This window comes from Schistocerca nitens, chromosome 4 (assembly GCF_023898315.1).
Source record: "Schistocerca nitens isolate TAMUIC-IGC-003100 chromosome 4, iqSchNite1.1, whole genome shotgun sequence".
NCBI lineage: Eukaryota > Metazoa > Arthropoda > Insecta > Orthoptera > Acrididae > Schistocerca > Schistocerca nitens.
In genome coordinates this window covers 697,937,337-697,960,312 of record NC_064617.1, presented here as the reverse complement: position 1 = coordinate 697,960,312, position 22,976 = coordinate 697,937,337, and the positions used below count along the sequence as shown (strand labels likewise).

Here is a 22,976-nt window from a genome sequence, read left to right as displayed (position 1 = left end):
GTTCACCCTTTTAATATCCCTATCACGTATCACCCTGAACAGTACACTCCGAATGGACGAGTCATTGCCTCTATCACTATAACTTTGACAGTATGACAACCTTTCAATATGTATTACGCATTCGTGCTGCCTATTACGCCATTCTGTTGCAAACCGGCGTATTTGAACGATTCCTGCAGTCGACATTGCGACTGTAATGTCCAGGTAATTTCAGCTTCAGCTCTAGGCTACATGGCACCGTCTTATACACTGGAATGTACTGTGCAAAGTACCGCATGATGAAACATGGTCTCCAGCTTACGTAACACGTATCTGTGAACATACGTTCGATACTTGTTATTTATTCCTCATATCCACGAGTGTCTTCTACCCATCAGGGTAGTTGAAAACGCTAATGCGCTGCTTCCTGCACTCGAGTAGGCGCACAAGCCCCAGAATGAATCCGCCGGCGGATTAACAACGAGGGCCGGTATGCCGGCCAGCCTGAATGTGGTTCTTCGGCGGTTTTCCACATCCCACTAGGTGAATACTGGGGCTGGTTCCCACGTTCCGCCTCAGTTATTCGACTCGCAGACATTTGAACATGTTCCCACTATTCCATGGCTTACACTAGATACAGACAGCTGGGTTACACTAATTCTGTGCCGAAGGTTTCAGGGTGGCAGCAGGAAGGGCATCCGGCCACCCTCTCCAACTAACACTGCCAAATCAATACTAACAGTGCCGACCCCACCTTGAAGCCAGACAAAGGCCCCAAAAAAGAAAAAAATCCATGGGAGTCTTCACCGTGGTTTGGCTCCATTGCTCAAAATTATTTTGTGTATGTAAAATGAAGAGTAACTGACCATGTCATACTTTCGTGGGCTGCACCCTAAATTATTTCCGTGTCTGCAGTTTACTATCTCTTACAAACACATTCTGATTTCTGCCAGTTGACAGGCCCTCAATCCAATTTTCGACGCAACTACACACACCATACAAACGGCTTGACCACTGTAACGTGAAGTTTGATCCCACTCATCACAAATATTTGAACTGGCTACATCCTATGTGAGCATCAGTGCATTGCTGACCTTGGCAACGGATTCAGATCTCATCTGACTGTTGAACTCCTTCACTACATGTATGTCTTGAATAGTGGCAACAATGTGACTCTTCTCAAGGAGTTCATATTTATGCTGATTTACCGAACGCCTTTTGTCGGTATCATTGCTCTTTGCCTTTTCTGTGATCATCAATACGTCATTCGATTTTCTGTATTTTGTTGTCATAGATCAGTAAGGAGCATTACGTTGGAACGGTTTATTTGCAGGTATATGGTTGACATGTCCACCATGACAACCTTCGCTTCTCTGGTCCTGCTGTTGTCTCTGGCAGGCCGAATGACAAACTCAGCCAGGATTCTGGGCATCATCCCCTCGGCCTCCATCAGCCACCAGCTGCCATTCCGACTTATAGCTCTGGAGCTCGTCAGGAGAGGTCACCAGGTCACGCTCATGACCACTGATCCCATAAGAGTAAGTACCTGCTTGACTAACTAGAAGTAGATCATAACATACAAAACTGTAACAATTAGAGTAGCATCTTGTTTTGAGATGGATTGATGACATTATGCTAGTTATATCAGTTAACACCGTATTATTGTCTTCACTGAAATCTCTCTTATCAATAGCACTTTTCTTAATTGGCTTTATTGCAGATAGCCTTCTCAGTATAAATGCAGTTACCAATGAATTATGCCAAAAATGGAAAAAAATTCAGATTTTTAACCCCCATGATGAGACATACGTTACAGTGCTACGCCCGCTAATTGCTGCTTCGTCGTCCTTCCAAGTAAGACCTTTCTGGACGAAGAGGGAGACTTCTTGTAGTACATCACTGTTTTGGCTGTTAATTCTATTTTTTTATTAATTTATCAGGTTCCATGGGACAACATGAGCTGAAATTAGTTGGTCATGGGACATTTCAGTTCACGGGTTACAGACTGCTAACTAGCGAAAGTATAAGCAAAATAAACTGAGCAACTGACAAACCACGAATAAAAAACACGTTACAGACAAAAATTCTCTCAGAATATAAGAATCGTGGCACAAGGAAGCCTACACCTTCGGTTTGGCTTATGGTTTACCACTCAAGTTCCTCTTGAAAATGGAACCTGCTGAATAATGTATATCTCCTTGTAGAATACTTACAGGAAGAGTTACAAAGTGGAAATCGTTTTTCCACCTGGTGTCTGGAGCATGAATGTTGCACTTTCTTCTGAATGAGAAATATCGTCAAATTTGTCAGCTCTTGAAAGAGGGTCTGCTTCTTCTCCTGATACGCTTCTTCTCCTTAAAGGAGTTCTGCAGTTGTCTTCCCGATCCTGATGGATCCTACTGAAAGGGTCAGTTGAGGTGGTACCCCTGAGATGTTACTGTTCCATCCCCAGTGACCTACAGAGATGGGAAGCTCCCATAAGATAATACAAACCGAGAGAACATCACACATCGAATAATTGCTTATTAAGTGTAAATTACTAAAAGTGGCCAATTAGTCATTAAAGTATGTATACAGCGCTTCGCTTGGGCATATTAGAATCAGCATCCATCGAACTACAAAAGGAAACTAATGGTCACTATAACGATAGGATTATTTGCAAAAGACCTCGAATTATTTATCTACTCAATCACGAATACAGACAACTAATAAGTTGACAAGGCATTGCAAATATGAACTATAACCATGGGACAGGTAGGTAGATACATAAGGAACGAAACTGTGCTGCAAATATGGAGAACGACTGCAGAAAAGGTTAATGAGTTAGAGGAAGGTCCCATAAAATTACGAACAAACTCCAGTATCTCTCCAAATGCATGGTGGGTGCAACTAGCTGGCTGCGAAGATTAGATCAGCAAAACGGAATCCTTACTTCGCTAACACCTCATCTCGGTGGATGCAAGTCCAGTCCACGCTTACCACACTAGAGATGTCCAAGGGCAGAAGACAGCTGCATTAGAGCCTGATAATTCTAAATTCTCACCTTGCAGCTCTCTGCAATGACCTGGAGTCAGTAGCTTCTACGAAACACAGTCAACAGGTGTTCTCTTATTTTGCTCTCCAAAATGTAGCTGGTTATGCCAATCACACCAGCCAAGAGCAACAGACCTTGCGAGTTCTGAACAATGATAAATTAATAAACGAAGTTAAAAATTTCCCATTCTTGCAAATATTTCGTCATGGTTAGTCACTGAGGTCTATTTCTTCCTTCGTATGGGGAAGAAGGCAGAAAGTTTCTCCCACTACATGACAGATTTTCACTCATAGCCTTTCAGAAGGTGTGCACGTACATACAGCGTGGACTCTCCCTGTTAACAAAATAATTACTAGTAGCCAACCAGAGAACTCCTTACTAAAATTGGCCTCATCTGGGCTAATGGCTGCTTCCAAGCTTCTGTGGCTTCATGTTCTCGCTTCTCTTTCAGATTCTTATCTCTGTTAAAAATGATTCCTTTCATTTCAAGCACAGTGCAGATTTATGTCATAAAAGCCGTCTTCATTGCATTGTCCTGCTGGTCTGGGCCGCAGACCAATTGCCCCTCCACTGCATCTGCCTGGAGACTGACTTCCAGCACTAAACACTTTAAGACCAGCGGTTCTGTCAAGTGAATCTTCCCGTATGTGAGCCAGCTAGAAGTTCCACGTTTGCCATAACTTCATGACCATTACTGTACCGGGAGCAAAAGAGATGTAGAATTAATGAGAGTTGCAATCATTGCCAGTTGCTTTTATTATGCTTTCATTTATCATGCAGCATTAATGATTTGACATTACTTTCTAGTCGGCCTTCTTTCACTCGAGTATCCATCGAGCCCTTTCCATTCCGCTTTCGCCAGTCAATTTACAGAACGAATTAAAGGTCCTCGAAAACATCGCTCAGAATAATGGATATAATCCCAGTATAGTGAGACAGTTGTTTAACAAAAAAACACGAAAGAAGACTACCACCCTTTCCAGTTCAGGTACCCACAATCAAGACCAGGCAACGAAATACATATCTGTTCCCTTTATAGGTAACGTATCCTATAATGTAGGTCCTTTATTAAAAAACCTAGGGTGTAAAGTTTCATACTCTACCACCAACAACCTTAAAAAGAATTTAGTCCATTCTCTTGATAAAGCTACTGATAAATCATCTTTGTCAGGTGTGTATAAGATCACTTGTGCTGAATGTCCCTGTTATTACATTGGCCAGACAGGAAGGGCCCTGTCTGTTAGGTTTAAAGAGCATCTGCCGACTAAAAGCGATGCTGGAACACGAGGATCTACATTTGCTGAACATCTTGTCCAAATGGCCCATGCTCCCAAGCCTCTAAAAGACGCAGAACTTTTGCATAATGAAGTCAAAGGATGTAAATTAGACACCCTTGAAGAATTGCAAATTTTTAAACATCATATTATTGATGGAAAAATTTTACTTAATGATCAGCTACAACTAAAAAATAGAAATTATTTCGAAGGATTTCAACCTTTACTCCATTGGAGTTGACCCACAGTCTGCTTCGAATGGCCGATGCTGTTTCCTGTCTGCTTTGTCCCTTTATTATAGTACAATTGTACATTGTGTCTCTATCTATTTTGTATTATACTGGTAATGACACCTAGCTGATAAGATGTTTCTTAATTTGCCTGTTTTATGTTCAAGATATTTTACGCTTCACACGCTTGTGTTTCCAATATTAATTTATTAGTTACTGTAGTGGGGCTTCGCCCTCTTATTATAATATTTGAATGTAAATTTTCATGCCCTGACTTTGTAGCTAGTTCCCAGGTAAATTGTTTAATATACTGTTCCAATAGGTAGGTTTGTCCATTTGTAGGACTGCTTACCGTCACAATATGTTTACAATTTACGTTTGCTCCAAGTAATTTTGAGACAGCTTGTCTCTAGCGTTTGTCTTAATGTTTTTAGTTTTGACAGACATAACCTTATGACTATGCGTCGATATTCTGTTTTAATTTTCTTCTGTGACATGGGCAACGTTTGGCCCTCAAAATAATTTAATTTTTGTATCACGGTTTTCTTTATTATGAAATCATTAGACTGATTATGTATTTCGATGTGTAACATATGTCCGTATGGGTTAATTTATAGGTTCTAAAGTAGATACCATTAATGGCATCGAAACCTAGGTAAACAAATAAAATTTTACCTTGCAACTGAAGGCTGAATTTCTTAATTTCACACAAAATTACTGATTGTTTTTGCACTATTTTCAAGAGAAGGTAATCCCCTGTAAAACTCATATACATATGGAGGACTTGTGTTCAAAAATACACATAAATATAGTCAATTTGACAATTACTTGTTACAAGTTCACACTTACTATATCATAGCTGCAAATCATTCATTAATTTAGAAAATTGTTTATGACAAATAAATTGAACAAATACACGCATAGAAACACACCGACATATGTAAGCACGTAGCATTGACATCCAAAACATTAGAAAATCGATCTATACAACACTTGTGCTATTTTATGACCAGATGCAAAGACAAAGTTGTGAACCATCAAACACATTAAAATATAAAGTCATGGCTTCACTTGAATATATATAAGACCCAGTCGTTAAGATTTAAAACATTAAAAAATATTCACATAATGACACTTCCAGCACTATGTAAACAGATTCAAATAAATATTTCTAGATTACTGTTGTAGTTGTGATATTGAACTGTACATGAAATTGCGCTGACGGTCTCAACATAAAACAAGAGTATTTTCATATTAGGTTACTCACAACACGATATTATAAAGTTACAAATATACTACAAGTAACAACATCTCTGATGGAACAAGTCAAGATCATTTTACTAATTAGTGATGATCAACTAAGTATCATAAAGTTATAAAAATATACAAGTTACAACGCCGCTGATGGTATGTGTCAAGATCATTTTATTGATCAGTAGTTATGAAAAGACATACAGCCCATTTTCTGACAACACATTTGTTTAGAAATGCATGTACATAAAACAATAATAAAGACCCTGAAAATTCACAAGTAAAATACAAAAACAAATAAACACTGTTCTCAGCATAAGCACACTGTTCATCGTACGAATTCTCTTGACCAATAGCTTTACACATGAAATGACACATTTTCAGGAAAGTTAATGTTCAGCGAGATTTTACATCGGAAGCGTCATATGATTTGTAAGTTTAGCTTAAGATTTGCTTTGATGAACTTATGGTACACCTCTTCCGTAATCAATGGGCAGGCTAGCATAAATGTTCATACCAATAGCCCGCTCGCAATCAACATTTGAATCACTCTCATTTCTGCAAAATCTATCACAATAAATTACAAAATTCTGAGCTCTAATTTATGACCACTTCTAATAGTTTCAGTGAGTAACATGAAAAAGTTTATGTGCATGACTCAAAAAAATAGTTAATACTGAGGTGAGTGGAATAGTAACATTAATACTCACATACAAGTAACAGAAGGAATTTGATGTCATCTGCTCATTCCTTCTTATGATAATGGTGCCACTTTTCTCATGGGTTAAGTGTGAACCAGGTAAGAGTTCAAGGCAAGTGTCAGCTGAATACTATTCATTGGTGTAGCGTGTACTTATGTGGGTAACGCAATTACTAAGTTCAGTAGCAATTCTCATGCAGACTCCATACACAGGTTCGCTAATGTACCAGGTCGACTTAAAGCCTCCCTGGTATTTAATGCTGTAGACGCGGACAGTTGATCTATGATGCATAGATTCTGTTAATACATAGCACATGTAAATACCCTTTTTCTTGAGGTTTCTGTCGATGCATATGGGAAGCCTCTCTACGCTGGCAAACATGCAAATTATGACAGCAATTGGTGTAACAGGCGACTGATTACTGTGCAGGTAGTGTGTACTGGTATGCTTCCGTATTTGGTAACAGTTTTCCTTCTCCTTCACTACATTCTTATCTTTTGGTTTCCTGCAATTTTCAAAACAAGTTGGTCATTTTCATTCTCGGATGACTGCCCTGAAACACACAAGATGCAGCAGCACAGCATACGGTAAACTACGCAAAAGAACACAAAACACTCTATTGTGATATTCAATATAACAACATATATTTGCATAGTTTGCTTCCATACCTGAATTCGTTATTATTTATCAAGTCGTTTCCTCTATGGGCTGTACCTCCCTTTCTCTACGATATTCGTATTACAATTAAGGACTTCCTCCTGATGACAATCACTGACCCTGCAAACAGTATAATAAAACACACAAAAAACTCCCGCACACTGTGGATGTCACACATACGCACTTCCTAGTGAATTGTTGCATCTACCATCTCGACATGAAAAACTGCATGCTTGACACGACCTCGCATCTGAGTAAATCTCATAATCATCGATCATACTTAACAGCGCCCTCGCCTCTAGCAACTTCAGTTCCATATGGTACGGTCTTGCTAACGTAATTCACATTGGCCTATGGTCATGGCACAAAACGACCCCGCTTCTAGCCCCCATTACTTGACTTTTCTTGTTTGCAGCGCTGCGTCCATCTGACAAATCATCAAAGAAAACGAATCTTCCTTGGCCACTGTGACCCCACAATTTGCCTACTTATGACACAAATCTCGAAATGCCTCACATTTCCTATTACAGTGCGACCTTGCTACCGTCTTCGTGTCAGATTTATTGATATGCAAAAATTGCGACTTCCTGCGGCATATTGTCGAATGTTTCTCTTTTAATTAAGTACAAACTACATGGTCCATAATTCCATACATGCAACACTCTAATTCATCATGGAAGATATCAAACGTCCAAATGTGGAAACCGTTACATGTCACACACAACTTCTACATCTAATTCACATAACAATATATTCAACCCATGCACTATGACAGCACTTGTAACTTATAACTTTTGTACACTATTCCTGCAGTTAACACCAAATGTCCTCCACCCGCATACACATGTCTGCTTCAGGCTGTCTAAACACGTAAGAGTTCATATACCCTGAAATGTGTTCACTTCATACATGCCTCTGCCAATTAATACGATTTCTCTACTCATCCACTGTAGCAGTTTCACAAAAGAAAGCCATATGATTTCCCTTGCCATGAATGGTTCATCCAACGTGTTATTTCTCAAAATCATCACTCGAAGGTTAAGTATTTCGGTGGTGTAAGTAGTTCCCTCTTCTCTTGCTCCTGCAGTACTTGTGGCAGTATTGATCTGTGTACTCTTGCGTTTTGGAAATTGGAAATTTGTGGTAAGGTCTTATGGAGCCAAACTGATGAGGTCGTCGGTCCCTAAGCTTACGCACTACTTAATTTAACTTAAACTAACGCTAAGAATAACACACACACGCATGCCCCAGGGAGGACTCGAACCTCCATCGGGGGCAGCCGCGCGAACCATGCCAAGGTGCCCAAGACCGCGCGGCTATTCTGTGTAATTCGCTATAAGTACGACATGGGTTTACCCTTACTCTCACCATTGCTGGTTCTCCATGTAGGCGTGCTCACACACAACTCATTCTTTCAGCATGCGATCATGATATTGACAATACATTGATACATTGGCTGACTCCAACTTTTGGATGAAGGTCACCGACCTGTTTCGGAAAAAACTTATCTTCTGTGCGGCTATATTCTCTGTGTACAGCGTCCTCTTAAATATCTTCCTTGTTTTACTCATTTGACTCACGTGAGTGTGCAGAGTGATGACTATCATCTCTTTTCTCTGTCATTTCATACGTAATTTCTGCCTATTTATAGTTACATTCCCGTCTCAAATTTAATACCATACTGTCCAGAATGAGCTATCCCATTGTTCCACTTGTTGTGACTTTGATAAGCTTCAGATCTAGTTACGTTTCGCTTTTCACATTCATCAAAGTCTCGATTTCGCTCTTCGCGCTACACACTTCTCTTTATAGACCTGTGACGACACTGTGGAGTGATTATACATCCTGCATCCTGCTCATCTAATCTTGCAATTACTCACTCTTCGATCTGGTGGACTCACCCCGTACTTTCCTTTTCCAAAGCAATGAGGCATCCCTCAGTTATCTTCCTGTGTTCCTCCAAAATTTCCTAGATTTTCGTAAACTGTTCCACGATTTGTGTTTCGAATTAGACATTATGTCTTTTTTTTTCAATGCGGCATACTGCTTTTGTAATGTGATCCACTGCTATTCCGTTGCGCTTAAGAATGAGACATATTTGACATTTCGTGCCTTGTAATGCATCGCTGATTTGCCCATAATTCTTCACTCTTCCGGCAGATTTATGTGACATACTCTGCAATACTCTTGATACTTTCCGATAAAGTAGCTTGTGTGAACATTTCCAATACCGATTTGATGACAGTTCAGAACTTGTGATACTAAATTACAAATTGCTGGTGCTGTTGATGTATTTTTAAATTATTTCGTCCGATTTCATACACCTGCGACATGCACTTTGTTATGTTTACACATCCTCGCCTTTCCTCGATTTCGGATGCGTCTTCTCCACACTGATCAGTTGATCATTGATTTCAAAGGATACCTTTCGTGTTTAGAATATGACGCTCTCGCGTGGTGTACGTCTGCCTCCAGAAAACTCTGCAATTCTCCTGTCTGCATATTAAGGATAAACTGACATATCCCTACCGGATGATCTTAACCAATTCTCCTTCCAATCGCCTCCTGAACTGAGGTGAATTCGTCTCTTTGTTCGGGTACTCCGCCATTAAACATTTCAATCTTCTTTTCGCATGCCACAAGTTGCATCACGCTGCACTACCATGGTATAACAGATGAATTAATAATAATACTCCACAACTAGCGACACCAACGTCGCAAACGATGAGCAAGACCATAAACCGAAACACAGATGTTTTCAGTGAAAAAAAATCTTCTGACAAATTCAGATTCTGACGCTGGTATCTCTGTTTTATACGTAACTATGTAAGTTATCACAAAAGTTATTTACCAATAATTTACCGTCACAGGACTTCTGTACTTCATTTTCAGCAATCATCGCCTGTGTCCTCTCACAAGTAACCACCGAATCCCTGCTACATCTCCTCTTCACACATAGCCAAGCGCAGTCTTCATATCCCCTTGCTGTGTGTTCATAATGCTGCAAGTTTCACAGACTTCCGGTTTTGACTACTTACGTCGTGTGTTATGAATAGTTAGATTGCAGTGTGTGCACCTATTAGGACGTAAGTCATCCAACCCTCGCTTACTCCGTTTGAACTGACACAGATTAGGCAATGCAGTTTCCTGTGTTAACCTAACTTGGGGCTAGTGGATATCGTGACATATTTCAACTTGCAGTACACGTACTAATGGACATTTGATATCCAACTGAATACCGCTATCAGCACACTAACCCCACATACATACGAACCTACCAAAGGCACAAACACACTAAAATATAACCCTTCAATATTCAACGTCTAAATTCAGGACAACAGTTGACCCTAATTATCTGCTTTCTTCTTGCTGTAAGGGTAGCACAAAGCAATAAAGCGCATCATAATTAAATCTAATTTATTTTCTTGAAGTTCGTTATCACTGAAGTGTTTGAGTATCCTTTTCGTATCAAAGACATAATCAGTTAACCATTTGTTCAATTGTAGGCGACAAATATTTATGTATTGGCCTGTAAAAATGACAACGAAAATCAAAGGAAAGCCAGCGATCGAAAAATCCTGACCCTGGTTCGATAAATTCTCTTTTGGCAATCTTAAAAATAACTATGTAATTCAGAGGATCGAAAATCTACCTGGACAGGAGTCGCCAAACTCCTATGTAACTTGTCCGTTGAGCTGGTTATCATATCTATGAGATACAACAAATTTTATCCCCAGTATCCTACAGAGATGGAAAAAGCACTGCGTCTTCAGGCCACAAATGGCCCATCGGGACCATCCGACCGCCGTGTCATCCTCAGCTGAAGATGTGGATAGGAGGGGCGTGTGGTCAGCACACCGCTCTCCCGGTCGTAATGATGGTTTTCTTTGACCGGAGCCGCTACTATTCGGTCGAGTAGCTCCTCAATTGGCATCACGAGGCTGAGTGCACCCCGAAAAATGGCAACAGCGCATGGCGGCTGGATGGTCACCCATCCAAGTGCCGGCCACAACCGACAGCGCTTAACTTCGGAGATCTCACGGGAACCGGTGTATCCACTGTGGCAAGGCCGTTGCCCTACAGAGATGGAAAGCTCCTCATAAAATCATACAAGTTAAAAGAGATAAAGGTAACACAACAGATAAGTGCTTAATAAGTGAATATTACTAGGAGTGGCTCAATTAGGCTTGAAAATATGGGTACTACACCTCAAACAGAAATATTAATAATTAGAGCCATCAGACTATGAAAGGAAAGTAACGGTCTTAATAACAGTTTGATTTGTTGCAAAAGACATCAAAATGATGAAATAAATCTCGGGTGAACAGGCTGGTATGAGTGTGCATAGGACACAATATTTCGGCAATCGACCACGTTGCCAACATCAGATGTGCTGATGTATAGTACATCAGCGTACCTGATGATGGCAACGTGGTCGATTGCCGAAATATTGTGTCCTATGCACACTCATACGAGGCTGTTCACCCGAGATTTATTTCGTTATAAAACACGCCTGGAGAAATTGAAGAATCACAGACATCAAAATGCTTGATACCCTGAATCAATTAATAAGTGGACAAGGGCTTGCAAATTTGATTTTTTGCAAAACGGATTTTTTTGCTTCGTGCACAATCAAAGTTTGTGGCGCCAAATCCGTCCTCGCTCCATATCTCCAAAGGGCTGGGCTGAAGACCGTTCACCTCTGCACTATACCTGCCTGGAGACTGCCTTTCAACAGAAAACAGCCATTTCCACAAGTGAATCATTCCCTTCACGAGCCAGCTAAAAGCTTCAAGGCTACCTAATCACAAGACTGCAGCACCGTACCAAGAGGAAAAGAATGAATGGAGGTTGCAATATTTGACAGTGCTTATAATTGTAGTTGCAGTTTTGATGCGGCATTAAAGATTTAACATGACCTACTAATCAAATATACACATGGCATTAATAAACATGTTACATGTTACGTTATTGGGAAAATCTGTCACATAACACGAGGACAAATAGTTGATATTTGCTGGCATCGTCATCAAGCCATCTCATGTTGAAGGGAATATCACTTAAAACTCTATAGTGAAACGACGATAGAAAAATTCTGAGTCCTGTACCGGGACTTGTCTTTTACAAGCAATTCTGTTACCCTGCTGATTTATCAGTATTAGGAGAAGGAGTTAAATTTCGGGAACAAAAAATTAAAACTTTGAGACATTGCAATTGTGTCACAGGTAGCAAAGGACTTCAAAGTGCAGTTCAAAACAATGGATAGTGCCTTGAAAGTCGATAAAAAATAAGGATTAACAAAAGCAAAACAAGGGTAATGGAAAGTATTCGAATTAAATCAGGCGATGCCGAGGGAATTAGATTTGGAAATGAGACATTCAAAACAGTAGATGAGTTTCGTTGTTTGGGCTGTAAAATAACTGATGATGGCAAGAGTAGAGAGGATATTAAACGTAGACTTGATATGGCAAGAAATGTGTACATGGAAAAGAGAAATTTCTTAATACCGAACACAACTTTAAGTGTTAGGAAGTGTTTCCTGAAGGCATTTGTTCAGACTGTGGCCTTGTGCACAAGTGAAATGTGGACGATAGGCAGTTCAGACATGAAGAGAATATAAGCTTTCGAAATTTGGTGCTAGTGAAGAACGCCAAAGATTATATGGGTTGACTGTGTAAATAATGCGGAGCTATTGAATAGAATTAGGGAGAGAAGAAATTTGTGGGATAATTTGACAAGAAGAAGAGATTAGATGATAGAAACCTTCTGAGACATAAATGATTGTCAATTTAGTATTGGAGGGAAGTGTGGTGGATGAAAATTGCGGAGGGAGACCAGGAGAATAGTACAGCAAGCAGGTTCAAAAGGATGTTGGTTGCAGCAGTTATTCAGAGATGAGCAGACCTGCACACGATAGAGCAGGTTGGAGAGCTGCATCAAACCAGCCTTCGGACTGAAGTCTACAACAAGAACAAGATTTTAATGATCCATTTGCCATGAGAAAATTGTGATTATGAACACTTATTATTTGTATTTTTGTTTGTTTGTTTACTATAACTTGGGACAGCGAAATGTTTCTAATTTTATCTCACCTTCTAGGCTGAGAGCACTACGTAGCAACCTCTTGTTGCAATGAGTGCTCTTGGCTGAATGATTTTTTTGTGGAGAACAAGGGTAAACGAAAGAAATAAGATGTACCAGCAACTTTTTACCTTTATCAGGCCTGAATACCATAGATAACAGACAGCTGATATTTAATATTGTACAAGATATGGATGAGATCTTCCCTATGCTATTCCAATAACCTTTTAAAAGGACGAATACACTTTTGTATTGCAATGGATACAAATACAAATTATTTTGTACACGCTGAGCAGACGATTCATGCTACTCCTTTATCAGAGTAAAGTTCCAGCTGGTTTGGTTCAAAATGGCTCTGAGCACTATGGGACATAACACCTATGGTCATCAGTCCTCTAGAACTTAGAACTACTTAAACATAACTAACCTAAGGACATCACATAACAACCAGTCATCACGAGGCAGAGAAAATCCCTGACCCCGCCGGGAATCGAACCCGGGAACCCGGGCGCGGGAAGCGAGAACGCTACCGCACGACCACGAGCTGCGGACAACTGGTTTGGGACACTCTGACAAATGGCACAAGACAGGATATGCGACTTCATTCAGGAATATGTAAGTTGAAAAATTTCAGAACGGAGGCCTAGTCCGTTGTAAGCAAAGTGCAAATAGTCCCAGTAGTATCCAAGTGCACAGCGACGTAATCAACACAATACTACAATAGCGACTAAAGGAGTGCTTTACGCTAAGGTGAGAAAAACCATGGGACAGCGATACGCATATATCCAGAGGGCGGTAGTACCGCATACACAAGATACAAGAGGGCAGTGCATTGGCGGAACTGTCATTTGTACTTAGGTGGTTCTGTAAAAAGGTTTCCGACGTGATCATCGCCACACGACGGAAATTAAAAGACACTGAACGCGGAATGGTAATGTCAAGAGTATGCTGAGATTACCACATTTCTAGCATTACCCTAGCCACAGAAAACGCAGTGGTCGACGGAAATCACTTAACAACCGAGAAGAGCAGTGCTTACGGAGAGTTCTCATTATTGAACGACAAGCAACACTGGATGACATAACCGCAGAAATCAATATGGGACGTACGACGAACGTATTCGTTAGGACAGTGCGGCGAAAACTGGCATTAACTGGCTATGACAGAAGACGACCGACGCCAGAGCCTTTGCTAACAGCACGACATCGCCTGCACCGCCTCTCCTGGCCTCGCGAACATATCGGTTGGACCCTAGACGACGAGACAACCGTGGTCTGATTAGATGAGTCCCGAATTCAGCTGGTAAGAGCCGATGGTTGGGATCGAGTGTGGCGTAGGCCCCACGAAGACAAGGACCGAAGTTGTCAACTTGGCACTGTGCAAGTTGGTAGTGGTCCCATAATGGTGTGGGCTGTGTTTACGTGGAGTGGATTGTGTCTTGTAGTCCAAGTGAACAGATCACTGACTGGAAATGGCTGTGTTAGGCTACTTGGAGACCATTTGTAGCCATTTAACGATGGAATTTTAATGAATGACAGTGCGCCATGTCATCGGGCCACAACGGTTCGCGGTTGGTTTGATAACATTCTGGACAATTCGAGCAAATGATCTGGCCATCCAAATCGCCCGACATGAATCCCATGAAACATTTATGGGACGTAATCGAGATGGTAGTTTGTGCACAAAATCCGGCAAAGACAACACTGTCGCGACTATGGACGGCTATAGAGTCAGCATGGCTCAATATTTCTGCAGGGGATTTCCAAAGACTTCTTAAGCCAATGTCACGTCGCGTTGCTGTACTACACTGGGCAAAAGGAAGTCCGACACGATATTAGGAGGTATCCCATGTCTCTTATCACCTCAGTGTATATACAGAATGCCAACGACCCTGCCGCAGTGGTAACACTGGTTCCCACCAGATCACTGAAGTTAAGCACTGTCGGGCTCGGCCAACACTTGGATGGGCCACCATCCGAGTCCGCCGAGTGCTATTGGCAAGCGGGGTGCATTCAGTCCTTGTGAGGCCAATTGAGGAGCTACTTGGTTGAAAAGTAGCCGCACCTGTCACGAGAACTGACAAAGGCCTGGAGAGTGGTGTGCTGATCCTCCATAACCGCATCCTGTGACGCCAAAGGGCTGAGGATGACACACGGTCGGTCGGTAACGTTGGGCCTTCAAGGCCAGTTCGGACGGTGTTTGTGTAAATGTGCGTTTTTTTTGTATATACAGAATAGTAATTGGTTTCCCGACCGTAATACACACTTGTTTAAAGCGGTCGAGACAGCAAAAGTTTTGCCTATCTATGTCACACCTTCTGGTGTTCTCCATTGTAGCAAGACTCTGTGTCAGTACTACGCCCCCTACCTCCATAATGTTGTCCACTGGTGGAATATCCTCGTCGCTGCTTGGCAAAAATACGATATATACAATTTAGCGTTGCTAGATTTACAGGAAGCTTTCCATATTGTTAACTGCCATATACTGTTGATATTCTGAAGGCAGCATGGATAAAATACAGGTAGTTAAATATTATATACAACTTAGTACAGAAACCAAACTGTAGTTCTAAGAGTGGAAGGTCAAGAAAGTAAAGCAGATGTCGAGAAGAGAGGTGAGATAGGGTTGTAGTCTATTCCTGATCTTATTCGTCTGTACAGTGAGCAGACTGGGGAAGAAACCAATGAGAAATATGTACGAGTAAAAGAAATTCATGTTCAATGAGAGGGAATAAGAATTTTTGGACAGACAAGTACTTGGATGATAAGTTTAATGGCATGGACACTGTCTTGAAAAGAGAAAAATAAGAATAATAAAATGTACTTGAATTAAATAAGGTGACGCTGAGGGCGTAAGATTAGATAATGAAATACTGAAAGTAATAGACGAGTGTTCATATTTGAGGAAAGAAACACTGACTATGTTAGAAATAATGAGTATATAAATTGCAGACTTGAAACAGTATTAAAAACTTTACGAAGAAATAGAATACCATGGAACATACATTTAAGTGTAGTTTCTGTAAGTAATTCTCTTGCGTGTAGCCTTATATGAAAGTGAAACATGGACAATGAGCGCTAAGACAGAGTTTCAAATGTGGAGCTACAAATGCTTGTGATTACATGGGTAGATCTGATAACTCATGAAGAGTTCCTGAATGTAGTGTGGCAGAAAGAAATTCGGCAATGCACAGGAAACACCATGAGATTTCAACGAACAGTTAATTGTAGTGGACAGAAGTGTTGGGATAAAAGCTGTAGCAGCAGACTTAGACCGGATACAGTAAGTAGGTTCAAAAGAATGTAGATTGCAGTAGTTTAAGAGATATCCTCTGGTTAGACTTGAGGGAAGAACTGCATCAAACCAGCTTTCAGACCAAAGACCACAACATACACAATAACATCCAGATATTCTCTTTTCAATGTAATGAATATGTTTCCTACATAAATTTTAAAACCAAATATTGTTTCCCACTCAAGTATAAGTTAATGAGATGTATTCCCAAGACAAATATGTCTTACATGTATTTTCTTTTTCTCCCTTTTTCCGTAGAAAAATATCCAGAATTATACAGAAATAGATCTGTCAAACTCATACGACTACGTGAAGTCAGTGTTTGATTTTGTGTCAATGTCAGACGACAGCCCAGTTGAAATGATCAAGATGTTGCCTGGTGCAGGAGAAAAACTGTGTCAAATGCAGATAGAGTCCCCACAGGTCCAGGCTTTCATTCGGTAAGGATGATGTTCCTACGGCATTAAACGTAAGCTATTTCATAATGTCAGAATAAAAGCAGGTTTGGAAAGACTGTGGCTCTTAATTTTATTTTGCAGGTCCCAGCCGTCTTTCGACGTTGTTATCCTGGAAAGGTTAGTGCACCAGTGCTACTACGGTCTGGTTCACCAACTGGGATCCCCACCAATGATAGGCTTCGTATCTCTGAGCGCACCATCTCCAGTACTGTCATCTTTTGGGAATCCCAACAACCCCGCCTATTCCCCTGATTTCATGGTGGGCCACACCGACCACATGTCGTTCTGGGAAAGACTATACAATGCCTACATAATAACACGCCTTCATTACGCATGGAACTGTCAACTGCTTCCAACTCAAGAGAAGATGCAAACGAAGTATTTTGGTCCTGGTCATCCGTCTGTGCACGAAACTGAAAGGAATTTCAGCCTCCTCCTCGTAAATAATCATTTCAGTATGAACTATCCGCGACCGCTGCTGCCCAACATCATTGAGCTGACGGGACTGCATCTGGAGAAACAGCGGAAGCCACTTCCTCTGGTAAGTAGTACATACATCCCGTGTAATTTAATTCATTAAAGGCAGTTGTTTTACATTTTATAATATTACTGTAGAAAGTTTCCCCGCACAGCAAGCTTCCGACGAGTACAATGTACACAAAAGGACTGTGCCGGCCGCGGTGGTCTAGCGGTTCTGGCGCTGCAGTCCGGAACCGCGGGACTGCTACGGTCGCAGGTTCGAATCCTGCCTCGGGCATGGGTGTGTGTGATGTCCTTAGGTTAGTTAGGTTTAAGTAGTTCTAAGTTCTAGGGGACTTATGACCTAAGGTGTTGAGTCCCATAGTGCTCAGAGCCATTTGAACCATTTGAACCAACAAAAGGACTGTCTTCATAATGATTGCACATTGCACAATTCTTCGAATTTAGAAAAACTGAGTGTTATCATGACTGATATGTGTTTTCTTCACCATTTTTTGGGTCACAAATCCCGGAGACGAAACTTAAATTCATCGGTCGGCTCTCGTTTTTGGGTAATGATATATGGTATGCATTCTACAAGAAATCACGGAAATAGGTAAAAAAGGATCAAATTCCCTAACAGCGTCCCTTTTGGTCGGCCACCCTTTTCACCATTTATCAAGCACCACTCACCATGCCAGCAATCCACTTGCTTCCGTATATTTACTCCATCAGACGAAAAGCACTGATGAACCCTCTCACCCTGTCCCGCGCTCGCTTCACCATGGTTCTGAGAGAAGAAATCCAGATACATTTTCAGTTGCACCTCATATTGCAGCTTCTCGCACCAGCACGTTGGATCACGCATTATGTAACGTATCGTTTCCGATGTCTGCTGAATTGTGACTGTCTTCCAGCCTGGAGCCAAAGGCCGAGGTTCCCCTCATTCGGATGACGTTTATTTATTTATTTATTTATTGTTCCGTGGGACCACATTAAGGAGAAGTCTCCATGGTCATGGAACGAGTCAATACATGAAATTATAACACGATTGTAGAAAGAGATAAAATGAAATATAAGAAACGTATTCAGTTGTAGATTGTAGAAACAGATAAAATGAAATATAAGAAACATATTCAGACGACAAGTCGTAAGTTTAAATAAAGAAAATCAACAATGTAACACTGGAATTTGCTTAATTTTTTAGCTCTTCCAGGAGCTCCTCGACAGAATAGAAGGAGTGAGCCATGAGGAAACTCTTCAGTTTAGACTTAAAAGTGTTTGGGCTACTACTAAGATTTTTGAGTTCTTGTGGTAGCTTATTGAAAATGGATGCAGCAGAATACTGCACTCCTTTCTGCACCAGAGTCAAGGACGTGTATTCCACATGCAGATTTGATTTCTGCTTAGTATTAACTGAGTGAAAGCTGCTAACTCTTGGGAATAAGCTAATATTGCTAACAACAAACGACGTTAAAGAAAATATATACTGTGAGGGCAATGTCAAAATTCCCAGACTATTGAGTAGGGGTCGACAAGAGGTTTTCGAACTTACACCACACATAGCTCGAACAGCCCGATTTTGAGCCAAAAATACCCTTTTTGAATCAGAAAAAGTACCCCAAAAAATAATACCATATGACATAAGCGTATGAAAATATGCGAAGTAGGCTACTTTTCGTGTTGAAATGTCACTTATTTCAGATACTGTTCTAATGGTAAATAAAGCGGCATTTAGTTTCTGAACAAGATCCTGAACATGGGCTTTCCACAACAGCTTACTATCTATCCGAACGCCTAGGAACTTGAACTGTCCCGTCTCGCTTATAATATGCCCATTCTGTCTGATCAAAATATCAGTTCTTGTTGAATTGTGAGTTAGAAACTGTAAAAACTGAGTCTTACTGTGATTTAGCATCAAATTATTTTCCACAAGCCACGAACTTATTTCATGAACTACATTATTTGATAATGTTTCAATATTACACACAAGATCCTTCACTACCAAGCTGGTGTCAACAGCAAACAGAAATATTTTTGTATCACCTGTAATACTAGAAGGCACATCATTTATATAAATAAGAAACAGCAGTGGCTCCAGCACCGACCCTTGGGGAACGCCCCATTTAAGAGTGCCCCATTGGGACTGAACATCACTACCACTCTCAATATTGCGGAGAATTACCTTCTGCTTTCTGTTCTTAAAGTAAGAGGTGAACCAATTGTAAGCTACTCCCCTTACTCCATAATGGTCCAACTTCTGCAGTAATATTTTGTGGTCAACACAGTCAAAAGCCTTCGTTAAATCAAAGAAAACACCTAGCGTTCGCAACCTTTTATTTAATCCGTCCAAAACCTCACAGAGAAAAGAGACTATAGCATTTTCAGTTGTTAAGCCATTTCTAAAACCAAACTGTACATTTGACAGCAAATTATGTGAATTTAAATGCTCCAGTAACCTTGTATATACAACCCTCTCGATAACTTTAGCAAACACCGATGGCATAGAAATAGGTCTATAATTGTCAACATTATCCCTGTCTCCCTTTTTATAAAGTGGCTTCACTACCGAGTACTTTAATCAGTCAGGAAACCGACCACTCCTAAAGGAAAAGTTACAGATATGGCTAAGTACTGGGCTAACATACATGGAACAATACTTCAGTATTCTGCTAGATACTCCGTCATATCCATGAGAGTTCTTGGTCTTTAGTGATTTAATTATTAACTCAGTCTCCCTCTTGTCAGTATCATGGAGGAGCATTTCAGGTAACAGTCTCGGAACACTTTTTTCTACGAGCGCTATATGATTCCCTGTTGGGACTAGGTTTCTATTTAGTTCACCTGCTATATTCAGAAAGTGATTATTAAATACTGTACATATATGCGACTTATCAGTAACACGGACATTCCCACTACGCACTGATTCTATATCCTCGACCTGTCCCTGCAGACCAGCCACTTCCTTTACGACTGACCATATGGTTTTACTTTTATCCTGAGACTTAGCTATTCTATCTGCATACCACATACTTTTTGCCTTCCTAATAACTTTTTTAAGCACCTTACAAAACTGTTTGTAATGGGCTGCTGCATCTAGATTGTGACTGTTTCTAACGTTTTGATATAATTGCCACTTTGTTCTACAAGATATTCTTACCCCTTTAGTCAGCCACCCATGCTGCCTGTTTGTGCTAGTACCCTGTTTTGAACGTTCTAACGGAAAGCAACTTTCAAAGAGCACGAGAAAAGTCTTGAGGACAGCATTATATTTATCGTCTACTGTATCAGCACTATAAACATCTTGCCACTCTTCTTCCTTGATAAGGTTTACAAAAGTCTCTACAGCAACTGGATAGGCTTTCCTAAAAAGTTGGTAACTATATTTAACATGTGTTGCAGCACAAAAATCTTTTAGACTTAAAATTTGTACATCATGATCTGAAAGGCCATTCACCTTTTTGCTAACAGAATGCCCTTCTAGTAATGAGGAATGAACAAAAATATTGTCTATGGTTGTTCTACTGTTCCCTTGCACTCTCTTTGGAAAGAATACGGTTTGCATAAGATTATATGAATTAAGGAGGTCTACCAGCATCCTTTTCCTTGCACAATCACTTATACAATTAATATTGAAGTCACCACATATAACTAACTTTTTGTATTTCCTATAAAGTGAACCAAGAACCTCCTCTAGCTTTAGCAAAAATATTGTGAAATCGGAGTCTGGGGATCTATAAATAACAACAGTAAGCAGTTTAGCTCCACTAAATTTAACCACACCTGCACAACATTCAAACACCTTTTCAGTGCAGTACTTTGAAACATCAATTTACTCAAATGGGATACCGTTCTTCACATACATGGCTACTCCCCCACACCGAAAGAGCTCCTAGAAAAGCTGCCAGCCAACCTGTATCCTGGCAAAGGAAGCCTCTGAATTATCTCCTTATTTAAGAAGTGTTCAGAGATACCAATAATTTCAGAGTTAACATCTATAAGCAGTTCACTAACTTTATCTCTAATACCTTGTATATTTTGATGAAATATACTAATTCCCTCATTAATCGGATACCTAAGCTTTGTCGAAAGTGGTTTCTTTGTTAGAGAGACTTCCCTTAAGCAGCCATACCTATCAGCTGACTTCAATCTAAAAAAGGTACAGCTACAGATCACGTGAGGCGATCTATCTTGATCTGGCTTTTTTTTAAAGGCGAATGGTTTCCACCGGATGGCTGGAGTCTCTTAATACCCTTTGGCAACAGACTATTTGTGTCGTGCGCTTTCCGAACTTAGGCTTTGCGACCCGTAACGTTCACGCGGTGTTTCCGTGTGGTTTTCCGAGCGTCAAAAGAAATCGCATCATGGGGGAGGCTTTATCGACCATTTTGTAATAACAACAATCCTTCACAGTTCATCCAGGCTTAGGACTAGCTATTTTATTTTTTCTTGTATTTCTATAACATTAAAGCACCAAATTATTAAACACCTTATTTGATGAATTTTTTTTACTCAGCTTTTTGTAAGGAAGCGAGAGATTTTGAACATTAATGAAATCTCTCGAGTTGTTATATACTCTTCTTAGGTGTTTTAACAATTTGTCAAGATCTGTGTGCGCTTTTTTTGATGAGGCATACCAATAGAATCTTATTTAATCTCAAATGTAGCATTTACTGCTTCATTCCTTTAGCGTATCAGAAAGTATTTTGTATGGATGTTTTTGATTTACTGAGTAGTTTAGTCTCATATATACGTAGGCTTCCTCAGCCATTGTCACATTCACTAAAATATATACAAAACTACCGACGTTTCGGTCCCTGTTTCAAGTGACCCACAGTAAACAAAAACACCCTGAAGAAGGTCACTTGCAACAAGGACAGAAACGTCGGTAATTTTATATGTTGACAATGAGGACACAAATTCAGAAAATTTTTATTGAATAGTATAGTCTCCTTTGTCAATCTTCTACAGCATTGGTTAAAAACTTTCCACATTTCAATCGGTATACAAAGATTTTTCTTCCATTTCAGTCGGTACTAAGATATCCTCCGTTATCACCGCCGACACTTCATCACTGTAATTTAGGGTTTCTGTGATTTCCTTAAATCGCTTCAGGCAAATGTCGGGATGGTTCCTTTGAAAGAGAGCGATCGATTTCATTCCTCATCCTTACCTAATCCGATGGGGCCGATGACCTCGCTGATTGGTCCCCTCCCCCGAATCAACCAACCAACCATCATCAGTGTTTGGTGGAGGATGCGTCTGTCACTGCAGCAGACAGGTGGTAGAACTATCTGACGTCTTGTCTATCCCTGTATTCCTACGTTAATTCCCGTTTTTGTATTTCCTTCCACAGATATTTGCTGAAGCGAAAGTCCAACCGCAAAGTGATGTTTCGGTGAACACAGTTTTTATACTTTTAATTGTAGCAAGTTTTCGGTGACCACCCAGGCATCTCGATTTTCAGTTCAGAAAAAGTCCAGGAAATCTTCTCTTTGTCTGTACTTCCGATGTCAACGTATGTGGTGTACGGTTGTTTGAGCCGTTTCGAACAACTG

At 40.4% G+C, this 22,976-nt stretch overlaps 1 protein-coding gene across 2 annotated transcripts in view; it reads left to right on the top strand.

Moving 5' to 3' along the window:
• The window catches only part of LOC126252042 (UDP-glycosyltransferase UGT5-like), a 59,040-nt gene that overhangs the window by 16,854 nt on the left and 19,210 nt on the right, over positions 1–22,976 (top strand). For both annotated transcript variants that reach the window (XM_049952835.1, XM_049952836.1), the window contains exons 2-4: positions 1,313–1,517; positions 16,760–16,941; positions 17,041–17,500. In XM_049952835.1, the coding sequence (XP_049808792.1) occupies positions 1,317–1,517; positions 16,760–16,941; positions 17,041–17,500 (843 nt within the window). In that variant the 5' untranslated portion in view covers positions 1,313–1,316. The remainder of the gene's footprint in view (positions 1–1,312; positions 1,518–16,759; positions 16,942–17,040; positions 17,501–22,976) is intronic.